Below are 20,956 nucleotides of genomic sequence, written 5' to 3' on the forward strand. Positions count from 1 at the left end.
CAGCTACCAGGATGAGACCTGAGGTATATGCAGTGTGGGTTTTCTTGAAACCTTGAACCAGACCAAAATTCCAATATTGCCTTGGACCTTGGAGATAGATGGGCAAAACTGGAATGTTACAACTGACCCCTAGACTCGACTGTGGTACTATACAAGGTGTCGGATTGGGTTGTCTTTGATATGCCAATCAGTGAGATCCTTAGAGGGGGTCAAAACCTTGGTATGTTGGGACAGTCTGAGAATTCACCTGAGTGGGTGATTATAGTGACAGGATCAGCTTCTTTTGTCGGACATGGTGAATGATCGGGGAATGAACTCTCTCTAATGGAAAGCGAAACTGTCGGCAGTTGATTTCAACCGTTGAAATTTGTTTCTCGCAAAATATATTTATAGAGATATACATATATATATTATGGTTTCAAAATGTTTGCAAAAAGGTTTTAATTCCTGGGATTCATGTGAATAAAGAGTGCAACACTATTCCTTGCAGCCGAGGGAGAGGTTCTCTCTTGTCGGGCAGTGTTTGATCATTATGGGCTGAGAGGTTAAGTGTAAGACCATTGAGGGTAATGCCTTATGGGCTAATCTTGCATCTGCCCACAGTCCTTAGGTTTTCATAAGGTGGCTGGACCCAATGACCATTTAGTGTAAATGTTGGGCCCATTAAGAGTCCATAGTGATGGACTCAGGGGTTCACTGTCTCCTATAGTGAATTCGGCCAGGCCTTGTAACAAAGGCTTGGCTGAACCCATGTGGCTGATGTGTAGATCAATGTTTGGGTCCCACGCCATACAAATAGAGCCAACTGGGCAACAGGTTAAGAGGTTAAGTGAGAACATAAACTTAATGGGCCTAAAGACCAATTTCGAACTGGGTTAATTAGATTAATTAAATAGGGGCGAATCTGGGTTTGGATCAACAGATAAGGATAAGAGGATAAGTCTTATCCACTTAAAGAGTCCAGATCCAAATAAAGATTTGGATCAGGAAACTCTTAATTTGATTAGGATTAAGCTGATCTTAAATTGCAGATAAGATAAGGGATTATCCTTATCACTTAAAGAGTCCAGATCCAAATAAAGATTTGGATTAGGAAACTCATAATCAGATTAGGAAGTTGTCTCTTTAAGGCTATAAATAAGAGAGTAGGGTGGACACGCAAAAAATATACCAGACAAGACATCAAACTGCAGAGTTCTTCCCTGTTTTGCCGCCCCTACCCAGTTCGATCTCCACTTGTGGGAGTGATCAAGAATTGTTCTTGATATTGCTTCTTGGTAGAAGAATCAATCTGAAGTCGTGCTCACCAGCCCTCTACTCCATTCTTGCTCAAGAATTCGGTTCTTGCTAAAGAGACGTCCTAGTGATCCTGCTTCACAACACATTGTGTCATCTTCAGTGGAAGCGGTTTTTTATTATTTTCTTGGGCGTGAACACCTTTATTGGGAGTTACTGCTACTTTGTATCAGGTATATCCCTCTCATCTCTTTTGGTTTCATATCTGGTCCGGTTTGGTTCAAGATTGATCATTGAAAATGTAGTTTTCTAAAATAGGGAATGTGATTCCTAGATGGGAGAGGGAAATTTTTGAAAATTTGCCCAACCTTCCTATAGGGTTCGGCCATCCATATGATGGATCTCTCAGCCCTTCACTTGGTGAGGATGTCAACTAATTGTCCTTTAGAAGTGATGAAAGGTAGACACACCTCTCCAGAAGTCACTCTTTCTCGAATGAAGTGTCTGTCAACTTCAATATGTTTAGTTCTGTCATGTTGCACTGGATTGTGAGCTTTGTTGATGGCAACCTGATTATCACAGTATAACATCATTGGCTTATCATGCTCAATACCCAGTTCCTCCATCAAGGACCTAAGCCGTAGTAGTTCAAAAGCTCCATGAGCCATGGCTCTATATTCAGCTTCGACTGAAGATCGAGCAACAACTGATTGTTTCTTGCTTCTCCAAGAGACAATATTACCCGCCACCAAGCTACAATACCTAGAGGTAGATCTTCTGTCATCAATATTTTCGGTCCAATCAGCATCTGTGCTGGCTTCAAGTTTCATATGGCCATACTTAGCAAATAGAATTCCCTTTCCAGGGGAACCCTTCAAATAACACAGAATCTGCTCTGTTGCTGCCATGTAAGAATCCCTAGTAGCATGCATGAACTCACTAATGCAACTAATAGCATATGCAATGTCTGGCCGAGTCATGCATAGATAGAGAAGTTTTCCAAGTAGTCTCTGAAAGACTCCCTTATCTTTCAACAATATTCCATCTGAAGAAGGACTCATATCAATAGGAGTAGCAACTGGTCTAGCACCCATCTTCCCTGTTTCAAAGAGCAAATTAAGTACATACTTTCTTTGAGAGATAAGGATCCCATCCTTGGATCTAGCAACTTCTATGCCAAGAAAGTATCCCAATTCCCCCAGATCTTTGATCTCAAACTTTGTATGAAGGAAAGATTTAAGATCATTAATCCCTGATACATCATTACTAGTCACAACAATATCATCAACATACACAATCAGTTAAATGGCCAAGGATCCTCTCCTCTTCACAAAGAGGGTATGATCAGACTGTGTCTGTACATAGCCAAAGCTAACAAGAGCAGCCCTAAACCTTTCAAACCATGCTCTAGGGGACTGTTTAAGTCCATAAAGAGATTTCTTCAGCCTGCAGACCTTCCCTTTTGTTGATAGATGTTGTTGTACACAGGTTTAGTACCGTAGGGGTATTTCTGTAATTTTTCCATTCTTTATGTTGTACGATCAGTATAATATAAATAACAACTGCTTCACTCGCCTGAAGTATTCTTTTGAGGCATTCAGTCCTCTCGCCTCTCCTCTCTTCTTTTCTTCTCTTTCTCTCTTCCTTCTCTCTTCTCTTGTTCAACATGGTATCAGAGCAGGTTCGTCCAGGCCTGAAAACAAATTAGTTGAGGTCATTCTCCAATGCCGAGTAGGTTGCCTCTTCATTTCCTAGAAGTTGTATCCCTGATGTTCGACTTCAAGAAGGAAGGTGCCGGCCTGACTGTTCAGCTTCCTAGTGCAGAAAAGAGTTCTAGTACAAAGTCTTTTCATCTTCCAGCCCAGATGCTGTTTTCCTTGATTGTTCGGCTGTAGAGAGGCTGCCACCTGATGTACGAAGAGGATGTTCTGGTTTGCAGAGAGGCTGGCGTTTAAGAAGGTACTGTCCATCTACTGTTCGGGTGCCCTGGTTTTCAACTGAGGTTGTCTTTTTTTTGTTGTTTTCTTCTTGCACCCTTCGATGGACTGATGGTGCCCTAAAAATCCGAATGTGGTGTTCTCCTCGTGTGTTACTACTATTCGGCTACATTGTTGATGGACTGAAGTTTTTTTTTTTCTCCCATTGACTGTTCTTGTTGTTCGGCTACATTGTCGATCTCAGTGACTGTTCGGCTACCCTGAAGTTGGTGTTAGCCGATTAGGTGTGTGGTGAACTATCACCTTGTATCTTTCTTTCTACTAAGGAGTTGTATGAAAACTATAAAACCGTAGGTCATACAGACCTGGTTATGTACTGCAACTGTAGTGTTAGTATATTTGTTCTTTGGATTCCTACAAAAATTGTAGGTCATATAGATTAGTCCAAGTGCTGCAGCAACAATGTTTGTTCTTGGCTCTCTGTGAAACCATGGGTCAGAAGTACCTAGTTGTATGCTAAAGTAGCAAATGTTTCTTCTTTTGTGGACTGAAGGACATAAGATCCCTTTTCTGTAGCAGCTCTATGAGGCAGTGTGCCTTGGATGTTGTGTGTTCTTAAACCTGAAATCATGAATAGTGAAGATTCAGCCACATCTGGAATCTCCACAATGCTGAATGGAATGAGTGGGGGTGGCGACCTATCCTTCCCTATTGCTGTTGTTCTTCTTGATGGATTAAATTACTTAGAATGGTCAAGAGGGATCAAGTTATATATCACTGCAAGGGGGAAAATAGGCTATATTAATGGAAGAATCAAAGAACCAACCTCTGGGAATGCTGAATATGATAGATGGGATCAGGAGAACAGTATGGTAATGTCTTGGCTCTTGGTCTCCATGCAACCAAAAATAAGATAGAACTTCATGTGGGCTGAAACTACAAATGAGATCTAGGAACAAGCAAAATCCACATATTCAGAACTATGACACTATGCCAAGATCTATCAATTGCAGGTAGCAACATCTACTTGTCGACAGGGGGAGAGAGGTTTATTAGTATATTACTCTGACTTGACCTCTGTCTGGAAGGAATTGGACCATTACCAGAATGTTGATTGGAAGTTTGATGAGGATGCCAAACTGTACAAGAAACTTGTCTCACAGCAAAGAGTGTTTGCTTTCTTGCATGGTCTAAATCCTATGTATGAATCCATCAGAGTACAAATTCTCAGTTCTAAGGATCTTCCATCAATTCGAGAAGTCTATGCTCTTGTTCAATTTGAAGAGAGTAGAAGGAACTTGATGAACAACACTGGTGGGGATACAATTGTGTTGGCAACAAAAGGGGGTGTCTCTACTAGTGTGGGATCTTCTTCCAGGAGAGGGGATCTCCAGAAAAAGACAGAAGATAAGGAAAAATTGTGGTGCACTAATTGTCAGAAACCCCGACACACCAAAGATACCTGTTGGGATCTCCATGGGAAACCAAAATGGGCTCAAGATCTGAATAAGAAGCAAGGCTCAGATGTGAATAAAAGGTTTGGGCAACAAGGTACAAAGAAACACCACATGGCCAACATGGTTACTTGGGAGAATCAGCCCCCCATTCCTACTATGACTCAAACACATCTCTCTGGATCTGACCCAAGGGAGGATATTGTAAACTCCTTCCGTGACCATCTAGAGCTCTTTGGTAGAGCAATTCGTTAGATGGATGCTCCTCCCACAACCTCATTTGCATCCACGTCAGGTAACCCTGCCACAACTTTTCATGTTGCTTCTCACAACCTTGACTCTCCATGGATCATTGATTCTGGAGTGTCAAAACACATGACTGGTATGTCCTCTTACTTTCAAACCTATCACCCTATTTCTGGAAGAGACAAGGTGAGACTAGCTGATGGATCATACACTTCCATAGCTGGTCAAGGAACTCTCTCTCTTCCTCTTGGTCTTACACTTCTTGATGTTCTTCATGTTCCAAAATTTCCCATGAATTTGTTCTCAGTTAGTAGTGTTACTAATTCCTTAAACTGTTTCGTAACCTTTTTCCCTTATTGTGTGATTCAGGATCTGGCCTTGGGGAGGACGATTGGTAGGGGAAGTATGGTTGATGGACTCTACATGCTGGAGAATACGACTGGTCTTCATGTTACGGAGTCTATGAGTCAGTTTAGAAAGAGTAAAGTGTACTTATGGCATTGTCGTCTTGGTCATTTGTCTTTTGAGTCCTTGAAAGTTGTATTCCCAGAACTGTGTAAGTCAATGTCCGTTTCTGATTTATCTTGTCAAACGTGTCAGTTAAGCAAGCATTGTAGAACTCATTTTCTTCAGAAAAATAGTAAATCTGAGTTTCCTTTTCACATTGTTCATTCTGATGCATGGGGCCTTGTTACTTTACCTTCTGAGAGTGGCTACAAGTACTTCATTACCTTCATTGATGATTATTCTAGATATACTTGGGTATATCCAATGCAAACCCGGGAGGAAGTACCAAAAATTATCCAAGACTTTCAGTGGATGGTCTTCACTCAATTTCAGACTGAGATATAAATTTTTCAATCAGACAATGCAAAAGAATTTTTTCATGGTGATCTCACGGAGTTCTTTGCTTTACATGGATCACTTCATCATAGTTCTTGTGCCGGCACACCACAACAAAATGGTGTGGCTGAACGGAAGAACCGACACCTCCTTGAAGTGGCTCGGGGTTTACTACATATGAATGTCCCCAAACGATTTTGGTTTGAGGCTGTCCTTTTTTCTACATACCTTATTAACCGAATGCCCTCTCGTTGGTTAGAGTACAAAGCCCACATCAGTTTCTCTTCCCTAAGGTCCCTCTTCTTTCTATCCCTCCTCGTGTATTTGGTTATCGGTGCTTTGTCCAAAATCTGTCTCCCAACGTGGGAAATTGGATTCTCGTGCTATCCCGTGCATATTTCTTGGTTACTCTTTCACTCAAAAGGGGTATCGTTGCTTTGATTCAGTTTCTCGGAAATTCTATGTCTCCATGGATGTTACTTTCTTTGAAGATGAGCCTTTTTTTCCTGTTTCTCCTCAGGGGGAGTGTAGGCATGATGAGAAACTGGTTCAACTTCCTTCTCTTCCTGATCCTTTGCCATTGGTTCAACCTCCTCCTCTTCCCAATCCTCCATCTTTCTATGTCTTTTCTCGTCGTCGCAAAGGCCAACCAAATTCAATAGCTGTGGAGAATCCAAAAGTTGTACCTCAAGTGCCATCAAACTCCTTGGGGGAAGATCATACCCACTCAGGTAACTTGACTCCCAATGATGTTCCTGACTCCTTTGTTGCTAATGATCTTGATCTTCCTATTGCCCACAGGAAATGTGTTAGGTTGTGCACCACTAAACATCCCATTTCCAACTTTGTTTCCTATGAGAACATTTCACCCTTATTTTGTGCCTTCTTACCTCCATTGACAGTGTCCCTATTCCCAAGAATGTGGCAAAAGCTCTTTTGGTACCAGAATGGACAAATGCCATGAAGGAAGAAATTAATGCCCTTCATAAAAATGGAATGTGGGAACTTGTTGATCTTCCTAAGGGAAAGAATCCAGTTGGATGTAAATGGGTGTTCACGGTCAAGCATGGGGCTGATGGAACCGTGGAGAGGTATAAAGCTTGTTTAATGGCAAAGGGGTTTACTCAAGTATATGGACTTGATTATGTAGAAATTTTTGCCCCTGTTGCCAAGATTAACTCTATTAGAGTTCTTTTCTCTCTTGCTGCTAATCTGAATTGGGATCTACATCAGCTTGACATCAAGAATGCTTTCTTGAATGGTGACCTTGAAGAGGAAGTTTATATGGTTCAACCCCTCGAGCTTCTGGCTCAAGGCAATGAACAAAAAGTGTGCAAGTTAAAGAAGTTTTTATATGGGCTGAAGCAATCACCAAGAGCTTGGTTCAGTAGATTCCTTGCTGCGGTTCAACAAAAGGGAAGGGTTTCCTTGCCACTCAGTTTGAAGTGAAGGATCTAGGACCTGCCAAATACTTCATTGGAATTGAAGTTGCTCGATCAAAAAAAGGTATCTTTATCTCCCAAAGGAAATATGTCCTAGATTTGCTTCAGGACACTGGAAAGATGGGGGTTAAACTGACTCTCCCATTGACCCCAACCATAAGTTAAGTGACAGCCAGGGTGAACCTCTTAAAGATGTGAAACAATTTCAGAGGCTTGTAGGGAGATTGTTATATCTCTCTATGACCCGTCCAGACATTGCATATGCTGTTGGTGTCCTCAGTCAGTTCATGCATGCACCTAGATCCACTTATCTTGAAGCAACAGAGATGATACTACGATATCTTAAGAAGTTTCCTGGTGCTGGCTTGTTATTTCAAAGGCACGGGCATTTGAGAGTTGAAGCTTATAGAAATGCGGATTGGGCTGGATCTCAAAGTGACAGAAAGTCTACTAGTGGTTACTGCACCTTTGTAGGAGGGAACCTCGTTACTTGAAGGAGTAAAAAGCAAACCGTGGTGGCTAGATCCAGTGCTGAAGCTGAATACCGTGCAATGGCCCACGGAGTAGCTGAAGGTATGTGGATAAAGAATCTGTTGAGTGAGTTGGGTTTCCTAGTGGACAAACCCATAACTCTATTCTGTGATAACAAGGTAGCTATAAGTATTGCTGCTAACCCGGTGCTACATGATAAAACAAAACACATCGAAGTTGACAAGCATTTTATCAGAGAGAAAGTCATCACGGGCGAAGTATGTACTCCCTATGTCAGCTCTGAAGACCAACTGGTAGACATCTTTACAAAAGGGCTAAACTATTCCAGACATCATGATCTCTGTGACAAGTTGGGCATGATTGATATCTATGAGCCAACTTGAGGGGGAGTATTGACAGATGTTGTTGTACACAAGTTTAGTACCGTAGGGGTATTTTTGTAATTTTTCCATTCTTTATGTTGTACGACCAGTATAGTATAAATAACAACTGCTTCACTCGCCTGAAGTATTCCTTTGAGGCATTCAGTCCTCTCGCCTCTCTTCTCTTCTCTTCTTCTCTTTCTCTCTTCCTCCTCTCTTCTCTTGTTCAACACCTTTCATATTTGTTTCACACACCCCTAGAGGAAGTGACATATAGACCTCCTCATGTAACTCTCCATTTAGAAATGCATTCTTTACATCCAACTGATAAAGTGGCCAGTCTGAGTGTGTAGCGAGAGATAATAGAACTCTCATAGAAGTCATCTTTGCAATAGGAGCATAGGTCTCCAGATAATCAACCCCATATGTCTGTGCATAACCTTTTGCCACCAGCTTAGCCTTGTACCTTTCAGTGGTGCCATCAACATGATATTTGATAGTAAAAACCCACTTACAACCTATTGGATCCTTTTCTTCAGGAAAATCAACCACTTCCCAAGTGTCATTCTTGTGCAGGGCATCAATTTTTGTTCTCATAGCATCCCTCCATTCTGGAATAGTAAGAGTTTTAGACACAGACCTGGGAATTGAGTTAGAAGCAGCAGAAGAAAGGTAGGCAAAATATGAAGGAGAGAGCAAACTATAAGAACTGTGTTTGGAAATGCAATGTGCAATACATTTCCTTTTTCCTTTCCTAATAGCAATAGGGATATCAAGGTCTGGGAAGGATGACTCCAAAGGGGCTGTATCAATACCTATTGTCTCTTCTGTGACTGGAACTGCAGGAGGCTCATGTGCTGTAGGGGAAACAATCTGCTCACTTCTGGTTCTCTGCCGTTGGTACAACCTAGGATTAAAAAGAGGACGAGGAGGTAAAGGAGGAGGGATAGGAACACTGGAATGAGAATGAAACGATTGATCCTCCCTTGACTCATTTGAAGGAGGAAGAGTCTCAACAGAAGACTCAACTGGGACAGGAAGGGGAAGAGCAAATAATTGTGACAATTTCTCCCCCTTTGGACAATGCCTCTCCTGAGAAGAATCATAAAAGGAAGAGAGCTCATCAAATGTGACATCCATTGATACATACCGAGCGCTAGCCTTCGGATCAAAACAACAATAACCCTTTTGTGTGGGGGAATAACCAAGGAAGATACACTTGTGGGCTTTTGGTTCAAATTTGTCTTTGGACACTTGGGATATGTACATAACAAGTGCAGCCAAAGACACGAAGAGGAATAGGAAAAAGATCCTTGCCTGGATGAAGAAGATTGAAGGGAGACTTAAACCCCAAAACCCTGGATGGCATACGGTTGATTAGGTAGGTTGTAGTGAGAACATCACCCCAAAATTTTGTAGGGACATGTGAGGCAAATAAAATACTTTATGCAACTTCAACAATATACCGATTTTTTCTTTTAACAACTCTATTCTGCTTTGGTGAATAACCTCCAAGTCAGTGAGATAGTAGGTCAGGTTTTTCTCAAAATATTTTTTCGCATTGTTTGATATGAAAATTTTAATTCTGGTATCAAACCAGGTTAGGACAAATTCATGGAATTGCCTCACAAGTCTGGGAACTTCATCACTGGACTTCATAAAAAATATCCAAGTGAACCGAGAAAAGTCATCAATGAACAAGACAAAATATTTGTAGCCACCCATAGAAGGTAAGTGGTAAGGCCCCCACACATCAGAGTGCACAATATGAAATGGAAAAGAAGATCTTTTATTACTCAGAGGCAATTCACACGACTCACATTGAAGGCTGGACAGACTAATTCCCTTAAATAGTTCTGGGAATAAATGACTTAATGCAGAAAAAGAAAGATGACCCAAATGAAAATGACATAACATGATCCGACTGATGGACTCTGTAGATGTAGACCCAAAAGCATCTTTTTCAGGTTGTCCATAGCTTTGTTTAGGAGTGTCTAGCAAATATATTCCATTCGCCTCATGGCCACTCCCAATCACTTTCTGAGACTCCAGATCCTGAAAAACACAGTAGGAAGGAAAGAAGGTTACATAGTCCATGACTTAGTTCAATGACTTAGTTAACAAATAACAAATTAGTATTTAGCTTGGGTACATGAAAAGCAGAGGGAAGTATCAAGGAATCTGTAGCCTTGATGGTTCCCTTGCCGGAGATAGGGGCAAGGGAGCCATCGACTAGGGTGATTTTGTCACGGCCAGGAAGTAAATCATAAGAAACAAACAAAGTGGAAAGGTTGGTTAGATGATCAGAAGCACCAAAATCAATAATCCAAGGGTTCCTATGATTACTTGAAATAGTTGCATGATCGGCAGAAGCCTGTATACCTAAATGAGAAAATGCAGAAGAGTTTGAATTTCCTAGAGGGTTGGAAGAAGAGGCCACACCCTCTAGGTGACTGATCATCCTTCCAAACTTCTCATATTCTTCCTTCATAGCTGCTAACTGCTCACTAGCAGTCATCTCTTCAGTTTGGTATCCGTCACTATTTGGACCAACAACAATATTGTCACTCCCTGCCTTCATATTATCAAACTTCTTTTGAAACCGAAGAGGAAGAAGCTTAGGATGCAATTTCCAACAATTATCTTAGTGTGTTTTGGCTTCTTGCAGCTCACAAATAATTTCTTTCTTCCTTGAGCTGCTTTGAGTCCCTACAACTCCCTTGGGTTTCACTCCCATATTAGCAAAGTGATCATTTAGACAAGCCCCTTGAACCTGGACATGTCTCTTGCTTTTGTTCACTACTTACCAAGGCATAGGCTTGAGACAGTGAAACACTATCCTTGGATAAAATATTTTGTTTTGTGATGTCATACTCTGGATTCAGCCCTGTCAAAAACTCAAACACCCTGTTTCTCTCAACAAGTCTCCTGTAGGTCTCAGCATCATTGGTGGTGTCCTAGGCTATAGCTTCTATCAAATCAACTTCTTGCCATAAAGACTTCAGTATTGAGAAATAAACAGCTAACGGTTTTTCCCCCTGTCTTAAATTCTTCACATCACTTCTCAGCTTGTAAACCCTGGCCACATTTAATTTATGGGAATAGGTTTCAGCAAAACTATCCAAAATTTTCTTTGCTGAATTCATCCACAAATAGTGCTGACTAATCTGCAGTTGCATTGAGTTCACAAGCCATCTAGTAACAATATAATTTTTTTGCATCCATTTTTCATATGATGGATCATCTTCCGAAGGAGCCTTCTTGCTCCCGGAGATAAAACCCCATTTGCCTTTACTGCAGATATGAATTTTTACTGATTGTGACCAAGCCAGATAGTTAGTTCCATCCAGCTTGACTGTGGTTACAGCCAGTAGAGAGTCTACAAAGGCTCCCGAAACTTGTCCGGATTCAGCAACATGCTTGTTTTCAACTTTTGAAGGGTTCATCTTCTTAAATACTTCGAAAATAACTTCTAACAACTTTGAATAACAACAAATGAAAATAGAACAAAAACTGTGTTGTGAGCCAACCTCTATGCAGTCGTACCAGCTACCTGCGTCACACCCAGAAGCTGGGAGAAACAGAGAAATCTCATCCGCTCCTTGTAGACTTCACAGAACACCAACCCACTTAATTTGATCTTCAAGATGAAGGATGAGAAGACTTTCAGTCATTGAGCGCCCAGGTTAAACTCCCTATGGGGCCTGCAACCAGATTTCTCCAAAAAATTAGGGTTTTGGGCAATACACTTGAATCTGTCAGGAGGATGACAAAACCAGTCCCCTTCTCTCTGGAAACCACTAACAATTGGGCTGAAATAGGTTTCTTTAACTATTTATACGATTCAGTTCTCCATATACACTGTGTATGGGAAAAAGAGGTGAAAAAAGAGAAAAGTCGAGTCTGCTTTGATACCAAGAAGAAAAACAGCCTTTTGAAAAGAAAGGACTGTTCAAAAAGTTGCAAAAAATCAGAAGGAAGTATCAGAAATCAGGTTTCAAGAAGAGAGGAGAAGAAGAAGAAGGTGGCGGCAACTAGGGTTCAGAGAGAGTTTTTCGAACATAACCTTCTCTCTTACACCCCTAATTCTATTTCATTAAGTTATACTTTAATAATTTACAGAGAGGCCCCTAGTTGGGCAGAAAATTAAAAAACATAACAGAAGAAAAAATAAAGCCCGGATTAAGGCCCATTATAGCAAAGAACATAAAAAATAAAAAAGGTTAAACAGCCTATGTGCCATTCGGCCCATCTTCTCTACATTGAGCAACGTCTAGAAAATAGGGGTGATGATCCAATTAGTACATGGGTAGAGAGGAAGAGGTGGCCACTAGATTTCTATGATGATCTATATATGGAGTTGACTAATTTTAAGCAAAAGAAGAAGCAATATGTTACAACAAAGAATTTGAAGTTAATGGGAAGAAGGTACAAAGTTGAAAAGAAAGTAGATGATTCCTTGCATGTTGATGCCTATCCTATAACTGGAGTTGAGGATGAAGCTAAATAAGAATAATTTCAAGCTATAGAAGTTGTAGATATTAAAAACCAAGAGGGCACAAACCAAGAAAAAATAGAAATTGCTGGAGTTTCCAATACCCATGATCAGCTTGAAGTTAATGATCAAGAAGATATAGAAGTGGAGCAAGTTAAGAAATTCAAGTGCAAGATACAGATGTGCTAATTGTAGTAGATCCTAGTAAGGAAGTAAGTGACTTTACCTTTCAAATTCAACTAGAACTAATTCAAGAATTACAACCTAGCATAGCACAAGTTCCACCAACATCAACAATGGAAGGAGTCCTAGAGTTTGTTGAAGAACGAAAGATAGAAGAACACATAGAGATGGTGATTCCTATGCTAGAGGTTGAAGGAAAAGTTCCAAAAGTTTCAGTTGAGAGTTTGGATAAGCGAGGGGAAGATTCATCACAATTGCTGGTTGATGAATCAAGTGTTCAAGAAACTAATGTTATTGGTGATTTAACAATGATGGTTATGGAAGGCAGTGTTTCAGAAATACATTTCTTTCAAGATCATTTTCTAGTTTTGTGTGTGGCCTCTACTCTATAGTCCAAGCATGTAGCTATGGGAAGTCCTATTCCTTTTGTAATTGGGGCATATCAACTTTCCATCCTCAAATTCTTCAAAACTTGAGAACGATTTTTTTTGAACTGGGGGAGAATGATGCAGGAGCTGAAGAGGTCAAATGGGAATTTTATGAAATTTCATGTATTTCTGTATCTTTGGACAATAGGGGTATTTTTGTCATTTTCATTTTTCTGTGAGGTCCAATGATAGGGTTTAATTTTTTGTTTATGTTTAAAATTTCAGACTCATTGCATAAGTAGGATTAGAGTTATTGAGTCTTTTTTTAATTGAAATAGGATAGGATAGCTTAGTTTGAGTCCTACTAGGATTATCGAGTTTAACAGTCTGAGGACTATTATGAGTTTAACAGTTTGACTCCTAGGGTTATTATGAGTTTAGAGTCTATAAATATGTATGGACGTTTTACACAAATAGCAATGAAGTTTATGAGTTCTCTTCAGCTTATGCTAACTATGGTGAGTGATTCCCATTCCCTAGAGTGATTCTAGGCACCCTGTGAGTGAATCCAGGTATTTTCTCTCTTCTTTCTCTTCCTATTTTCTATCTTATTCCTTCAATAAGCCATTACAGCCACAAACAGCCATAAAATTCTGATCAAGAAGGCCATTTAACATTCTCTAAGGACTAGAACTGAACTTGGGTCTAAGAAAACTGTCTGCAAGGTTCCAAGAAGATCAACCAACAAATTGCACTCTCTATCCCTAAGGCCTCTTTTGAAACCAAAGTTTCAGTTGATACCTAAAAGGGAAGCCACACCCAAATTAAAAATGGTTTCATTCTAGAAATCAGAAGTGGCATAAAGGTCAGGAAATTGATCTTTCAGTGGTGACTCCCCTATTCAAAGGTCATCCCAGAAGTGGATTCTATCTCCTTTCCCAAGGAGAGGTTGAATTTAAGTGAGGAGCCAATTTAGCATCCCAACCATTAGTTTCTAGACCATGAAATGCTTGCAATTACTTTGTGCCACAACCTGTCTCTTGCATTTTTCTTCTTGTGCATGTCGCACATGTATATACTTGACATTTACCTAGAGTTATAAAGTGGGCCAGGCCACCCTGGCTTGAACCCTTGGGCTATGTAGGGCTGGGCTGACACAACACAACATGAATATATATATATATATATCTCAATTTTATTCTAATTTCCTTGTATTTACTTTCAACTTCATTTTTATATAAACAATTGTATACATCAAAATTTATATGGAATAAATTTTAAGATACATTTTCTTTCAATTCGTTGTCTATCTTGTTAATTGATTTTAATCTTTCATTATTTCTTTCATTTTTTCGTAAAAGAATCATGCTGGACTGACGCGATACGGGCCCAATAGGGCTTGGGCTGATAGGCCATGCCGGGCACCCCTCTTGGGGGGTTCATGCCGAGAAGTGACAGCTTGCTACAGTGTGGATGGCCCCCAAAAGTGGGTTGTGCCAGCCCGGCATGGACCATGTTACATATATCACCTAGTTGTTGGTAGACATTTGTATGGTTTTGAATTTATTAAATTTCTTTTATTTAAATTGTTTTGGAACTGTAAAATGTTTCCTATTTTACTGAGTGGACCAGATTAACCAACTAGACTTGAGAACTGTGGTTCTTTTCTATTTTGTACTTTCTTCCACTCAAAAAAAGACATTCTGAGGTTGTTAGTGAGATAGAGATACTTTTCTTTTTGTCGATTCTCTTATTTCACTTCCTAATTCATGAAAAAATACATGTATTGTTTTTGACAATACTTTGGAAAGTTTTGTTCCTTACATGCAACTGAATATTTCAAGTTCTGACACACAGATCATTAAAAATGCTGATCTTGAAGAACTGCGTGAGTTAGGATCTGGCACATTTGGAACTGTTTATCATGGGAAATGGCGGGGGACGGATGTTGCTATTAAGAGAATTAAGAAAAGCTGTTTCACAGGGAGGTTATCGGAGCAAGAGCAGTTGGTTTGTACCATTCATAAGTAGTGCTACTATTACCAAAATTTCTTTATAAAGCATCAATTTCTTGGATTTGTTGTGCCATTTGTGTATATGAAATAATGCTGATACAGAGTTTCTTTTTCTTTTTTGAAACCTGGAATTTCTTCAGGGTCCTGGGAAGATTCTTTAAAAGATACAGCTTTTATTTTCTTTTCCTTTTTTTCTGGGCATGGGGAGGGGGTGTTCGATACCTTACCCCAGACTTCTGCTTACAGAAGACGATCCTAACACATAAGACAGAATATATCGAAAGAAAATATAACCTAACCTAAATCCAAATGCATATCTGACTTGCTTAATCCCTATATCAGATAGAAACTGTACTACTAGTTCTATTCACATGTATATTTCATTCCAACATTAGATGCGATGTGGATATGATTATTCTTTTGCTCTTTCAGACCAAGGACTTCTGGAGAGAGGCAAAGATCCTATCAAATCTTCATCATCCGAATGTGGTAGCATTTTATGGGGTGGTGCCTGATGGGGCTGAGGGAACATTGGCAACCGTAACTGAATTCATGGTTAATGGATCACTTAGGCATGTTCTGCTAAAGAAGGACAAGTATGTTCATCTCCATTTTCTTTCCTTAATTTTCTGTTCCCTCTATTAACTATATATTTATGTGGCCTTAGAATGTGCTCTGCAGGGCACTTGATCGTCGTAAAAGGCTTATAATTGCAATGGATGCAGCTTTTGGCATGGAATACTTGCACTCAAAAAATATTGTTCATTTTGATCTGAAATGTGAAAATTTGCTTGTCAATATGAGGGATTCCCAACGACCTGTATGCAAGGTAAAATAGTAGCAGAAATAGAACTTATGGAACCTCTTTCTGGCTCTTGTAAGGATCAAGAGTAATGTGTTAACTAATGCATAAGAAATAAGAGATCATGTAGTTTCTTTTTCTATTTGTGATTTGTGAACTTTGTGTTTGTAAACAATAAAATTACTGTATGTAGCGTATGATTTTCTAGTGAAGTTGGCTTGGCCGATTATTACTTGCATTTATCTAGAAAATGATGGGATTTTAGCTTCCTATTTACAATTGATATCTGAAGAGTAACGACTTGTAACTTGCACCATGAGCAATTGAGGATCCTAAATTAGAGATTTCTTTGCCTTTCTGAGTTCATTACATACTTTTTCTCCATTGCTTTCAATTGAATTTTGGTCTGGAACTGAGCTTTTCAGGTTGGGGATTTTGGATTGTCGAGAATTAAGCGCAATACTTTGGTCTCAGGGGGTGTTCGAGGGACCCTTCCATGGATGGCACCAGAACTATTGAATGGTAGCAGCAGTCGGGTTTCTGAGAAGGTTGGTGGCGTATACCATTATCTGCTGTGGCAGTATTTTGAATGAAATTAATAACAAGTTGGATATTTTTACAGGTTGATGTTTTCTCATTTGGTATTGCTATGTGGGAGATTCTAACTGGTGAGGAGCCCTATGCTAATATGCATTGTGGTGCAATTATAGGTGAGTGTTTGATCTTGACATATTGATTGTGAGTTGATTATCTTGAATCGGGAATTCTAATATGTTGTATGCAAGTAGTGTGGACTTGAACAATCTAATTGACTCAAACCATTCTATAGTTTGTGTTTGGGTGGCATTTCAAAACCTCATTTCGATTTGGGGTTGAAAGTGGAAATGTTTTCTAAAGTTTGAATAAGCCTGGATTGAGGCGTTGATTAACCCATGTTCACTTGAGTCTAAACATATTGAATATGTTTGAATGTTTCTGTTATAAAAATATCTGCTTAATTTTGTGACTTGTGTGCTTGGTTCTTTTCTCTTTTTTTTTGGGTATGCAAGTCTTTGATTTACTTGGTTGATTCAGCACCAATATAGTTCAGAAATAATGCAAGAAAAAATGAAAAAAAAAGAAGAAGAAGCTGCAACGATAGAAGAAAGAAGAAAGGAAGAAGAGAGGAGAAGAGGAAGAGGAATGACACACAAATCATGGGGTTCTTGAGAGTCCCCACTATCTTTTATATTGGGGATACAATTAAAGTAGAAATTATTTCAGCTGAGAAACTCCCTTAGTGAAGACATCTGCAAGTTGCTAATCCATCTTCACATAACACAAGGAAGACACACTTCCCCAGACAATACCCTCTCCCTAATAAAATGATTCACCTCAGTATTTTTAGTGTGGTCATGCTGAACTAGATTGTGGGCGCTATTAATGGCTGCATTGTTATTACAATAATGTACTAGAGGACTCTCCTATGAATCCCCAACTCTTCCAAGTAGAGACTAGAGAACATAGCCAAAGGGCCTTTGATAATACATGTGCCATGGACCTATTCTTTTCTTTTGCTCTAGAGCGAGCCTCAACAGGTTGCCTCTTGCTCTTCCAGGAAATGAAACTGTCTCAAATGCACGGAAGCCTAAAGTTACAATAAAGTACTAGGAGATTCTCCCTTGAACCTCTAACTCCTCAAGTAGAGAATGTAGCCAAACCTCTAATCCTTGTGCCATGGACTACAGACTGCTTCTTGCTTTACCAAGAAATTAAATTCTCTCCAAGGCATAAAAGCCTGAAATAGATCCTAGAGAGCCTACATGGTCTGCATCTTTAAACACCTCTATCCTCAACTGATCATGCATAGAGAATAGAATCTCCTTCCTTGGATAACCCTTCAAATAAGGAAGAATCTTATATACAACTGCAAGATGAGTAGTACAAGGAGCTTGCATATACTGGATCAACATACTTGCTGAACATGTAATGTCGGGCTAAGTTATATACAAATATAAGAGCCTACCAACCAGCCTCTGGTACATCCCCCTTTTCATTATGTAACTCTCCCTTGGTGCACTAGTCTTATGATTAGGGTCAATAGGAGTATCAACTGGCTCCACTTCTAATTTTCCTATATCTTTGAGAAGATCTAACACATTTATGCTGATAGATATAGATAACCATGATGAGATCTTGCCACCTCAATCCCTAAGAAATATCTTAGATCTCCGATATCTTTAATCCCAAACATAGTATCCAAAAACTTCTTGAGATTACCAATTTCCTGTTCATCAGTACCAGTAAGAGGAGTTGTCTTGAGAATGTGCCAGATCTCAAAGTTGAGGCCAAGGCTTTCATCCTAGAGGAAGTGAAAACCAGAAGAGGAGTTGTCTTGAAACTCACTGAACACTTGGAGGCGACAATGATGTTGAAAGAGAAAGCTCCATTGTGGTCCAAAGGCTTTCTAGAGGGAGCCATCCACTCACAAAGACAGATTAATTGGAAAGTCTCTTACAGGGAGGAGAATACTACCTATTGGGCATAGATATTGGAGAATAATAGTGGAGCCTACGTGACACTGTTTGAGTTTTTCAACCCAGGAAAGAAGAGAATGGTGTTTGCTTCCTAGAAGGTAAACACTGTGGGGGGGGGAACAGATACCAGAAGAGCTCAAGTCTTTTCTGGCTTTGACAGGCGATCTGAGAAAGGCGATTGAGAGGCCTGGGGGAGCTGTTAGAGATGCAACAAAGAAAATGGAAGAAAAGAAGTCAGAGGATACCACCTCAATGACTTGGTTGATTCAGTTTGGTTCTCTTCGGTTGAGCCCAGATTGGCTATGGAAGTTTAGGAGAGAAGATATGTTATCACTTCGAAGGAGTTTCCAGATTGGAGAAATGTTATGGAGGAAGTGATGAAGAAACGAAGATAAATGTTCTAGTCTTCTTTAACCTTTTGGCAATGTTGTTGGACGTTGGAGTCTTGGAATTAGAAACTTCAAAAGTAGAAACCATTGAAGGAGTAGTGCTGATAAATCATTGGTACCCACTGTCAAATGAGGTGTCAACAACTATTAGAGCTATTTGTCTGAACCTGTGTCGTCTGCCCTTTCATTTGTGGAAGGAAGCCATCTTCCATAGAATCCCCTCAGCTCTGGGAGGGTTTTTATAGGCCTTTAGGCCATGTTTGGTTCGCTGCCACTGGCCTCATTCTTTTAATTCTTGCTTATTCTTAGAAAGAATGGGCAAGAATGAATGAGATGTAGGTGTTTGGATAATGATTTCTTGCTGCAGGACTCATTCTTCCCAGAATGAAATTTCGGTCTTGGAAAAAAACTTAACCTATTTTGTGGCACGAAATTTTTTTGTGCCGCATTACCAATTCCTTTTTCCTTCGAGTTTAAAACTTGAGCCCTCTCACTGAACAGGGAGGGATAGTGGAGACCATAAAGATAAAAGTTGCACATTGGTAAAATCACTCTAGCTCTTTCAAAATTTCTCAAGTATTGATATAGTAAGAGTGTGGAATGAAGTGGCACACACTTCTGAGAAGAAAGAAAGAAAGGTGATGAGTTGGAAGCCCCCAAGTCCAAATAAAATTAAGCTGAACTTTGATGGGAGCTCAATAGGAAACCAGGGGATGGCAGGAATTGGGGGCGTGATCAGAGATTCATCAAGCAAAGTATTGGCTATGTACTCAGGACCTTTAAGGGAAGGTGATTCTTTAAAAGTTGAACTATTAGCTCTGCTACAAGGGTTAAAAATAGCCAAGCAAGCTGATCATAAGAACTTGGAATAGAAGGGGACTCAAAAATAGTGATATCTTGGACCACTTCAAACGGTAATGTGATCATGTTCCTTGGATCCTAAGACATCTGTAAAGAGAGATAGTAAGCATAGCAAGGGAACTTAATGCTTCATTCACATGTTCAGGAGAACTACAAATGAAATGGCTGATTCTCTAGCTAAACAGGGAGGGGATTTTTTGGGCTTTATTGTAACTATTTCTGGTGCAATGTCTGCTTTTAGCTTGCTGTCATCTTGTATTTATTTTTCTTAATTGGATAAAATTCTCATTTTTCTGATAGAAAACATAGATAATAATTTTTAAGTTAATAAATAAAAGCTTAACATTTAAAATTATTTGTATTATCTAAAATCCATTTAGATTCCATTTAAATATAATTTCATTAATTAAAATTTAAGATTAATTTATTAAAATTTAACATTAATGAAATATTAGAGAAATAAATGAAATATAAGTTGACTTGTAGATTAACTTTAAAGTAATTTAATTTTAAAAATAAATAATAAAATTTTATATTTTTCCTTTTACAAAATTAACAATTTTAAATCTTTAATTTTAAAATTAATTGATAAAATTTTAAAAGTTAACTTATAATTATATTTAAGTGGAATTTAATTAAAATATATATATTTAAATTGAAATTTTAAATTAATAAAATTTTATAATTTTAAAATTAATAATACTGATTTTATTTATAAAATTGATCTTAGACAAGTAAATCACTCAATATGGGTTAGACTAGACCATATTGGCACAATTGGGTAAGTCATAAGGCTCGTTTTACTTCAATTGTGCTTAACAAAAGTTATATGCATTGCATGGGTTTCTACAGGAGAACACAAACAGTTAGTGGGTCTATCACCGTCATTAGCACCTAACTTATGATTTGGGTCACTGACATCATGGTCATAGTTTTCAAGGCAGCAAGGCCAATTTAGGTGATAGGGAAGCACTTAATCGCCTAGTCACCTAGGCATCACCTATTGCCTCAAACTATGTTAAGGAAAATAAGGGGGCTGAGCCCCTGTGTTTGTAGTAGCATAAGAAGAAGAAATCTAGAAACAAAGAGAAGGGGTAGAACCTCTATTCTTATCTCAAAAAAAAAAAAAAAGGGAAAGACCTCAAAATGATGGAGGAGCGGAGTCCCTGTTTTTGTCTCAGAAAATAGAAAGAAAGAGAAAACCTTAAAGTGCCGGAGCCCTGTTCTTATCTTGGAAAAAGGAAAGAATAAAAAGCCGTTAAAATGAAGGACTGGAGTCCCTGTTTTTGTTCCCAAAAGTGAAGGAAAAGAAAAA

The 20,956-nt window shown here is 39.2% G+C and overlaps 1 protein-coding gene across 13 annotated transcripts in view; it reads left to right on the forward strand.

Moving 5' to 3' along the window:
* Window positions 1-20,956, forward strand: part of LOC148865199 (PB1 domain-containing protein tyrosine kinase) — a 71,943-nt gene that overhangs the window by 20,272 nt on the left and 30,715 nt on the right. For 5 of the 13 annotated variants that reach the window (XM_088980530.1, XM_088980534.1, XM_088980532.1 and 2 more), the window contains 5 exons: window positions 14,916-15,068; window positions 15,506-15,669; window positions 15,755-15,902; window positions 16,301-16,423; window positions 16,498-16,585. In XM_088980530.1, coding sequence (XP_088836656.1) covers window positions 14,916-15,068; window positions 15,506-15,669; window positions 15,755-15,902; window positions 16,301-16,423; window positions 16,498-16,585 — 676 coding nt within the window. Of the gene's footprint in view, window positions 1-14,915; window positions 15,086-15,505; window positions 15,670-15,740; window positions 15,903-16,300; window positions 16,424-16,497; window positions 16,586-20,956 lie in introns of those variants that run through there. The other 8 variants (XR_016110601.1, XR_016110602.1, XR_016110597.1 and 5 more) reach the window with 6 other exon arrangements.

Source organism: Nelumbo lutea, chromosome 3 (assembly GCF_056320005.1).
Source record: "Nelumbo lutea isolate HS-2025 chromosome 3, American lotus-T2T, whole genome shotgun sequence".
In the NCBI taxonomy this organism is placed as follows: Eukaryota; Viridiplantae; Streptophyta; class Magnoliopsida; order Proteales; family Nelumbonaceae; genus Nelumbo; species Nelumbo lutea.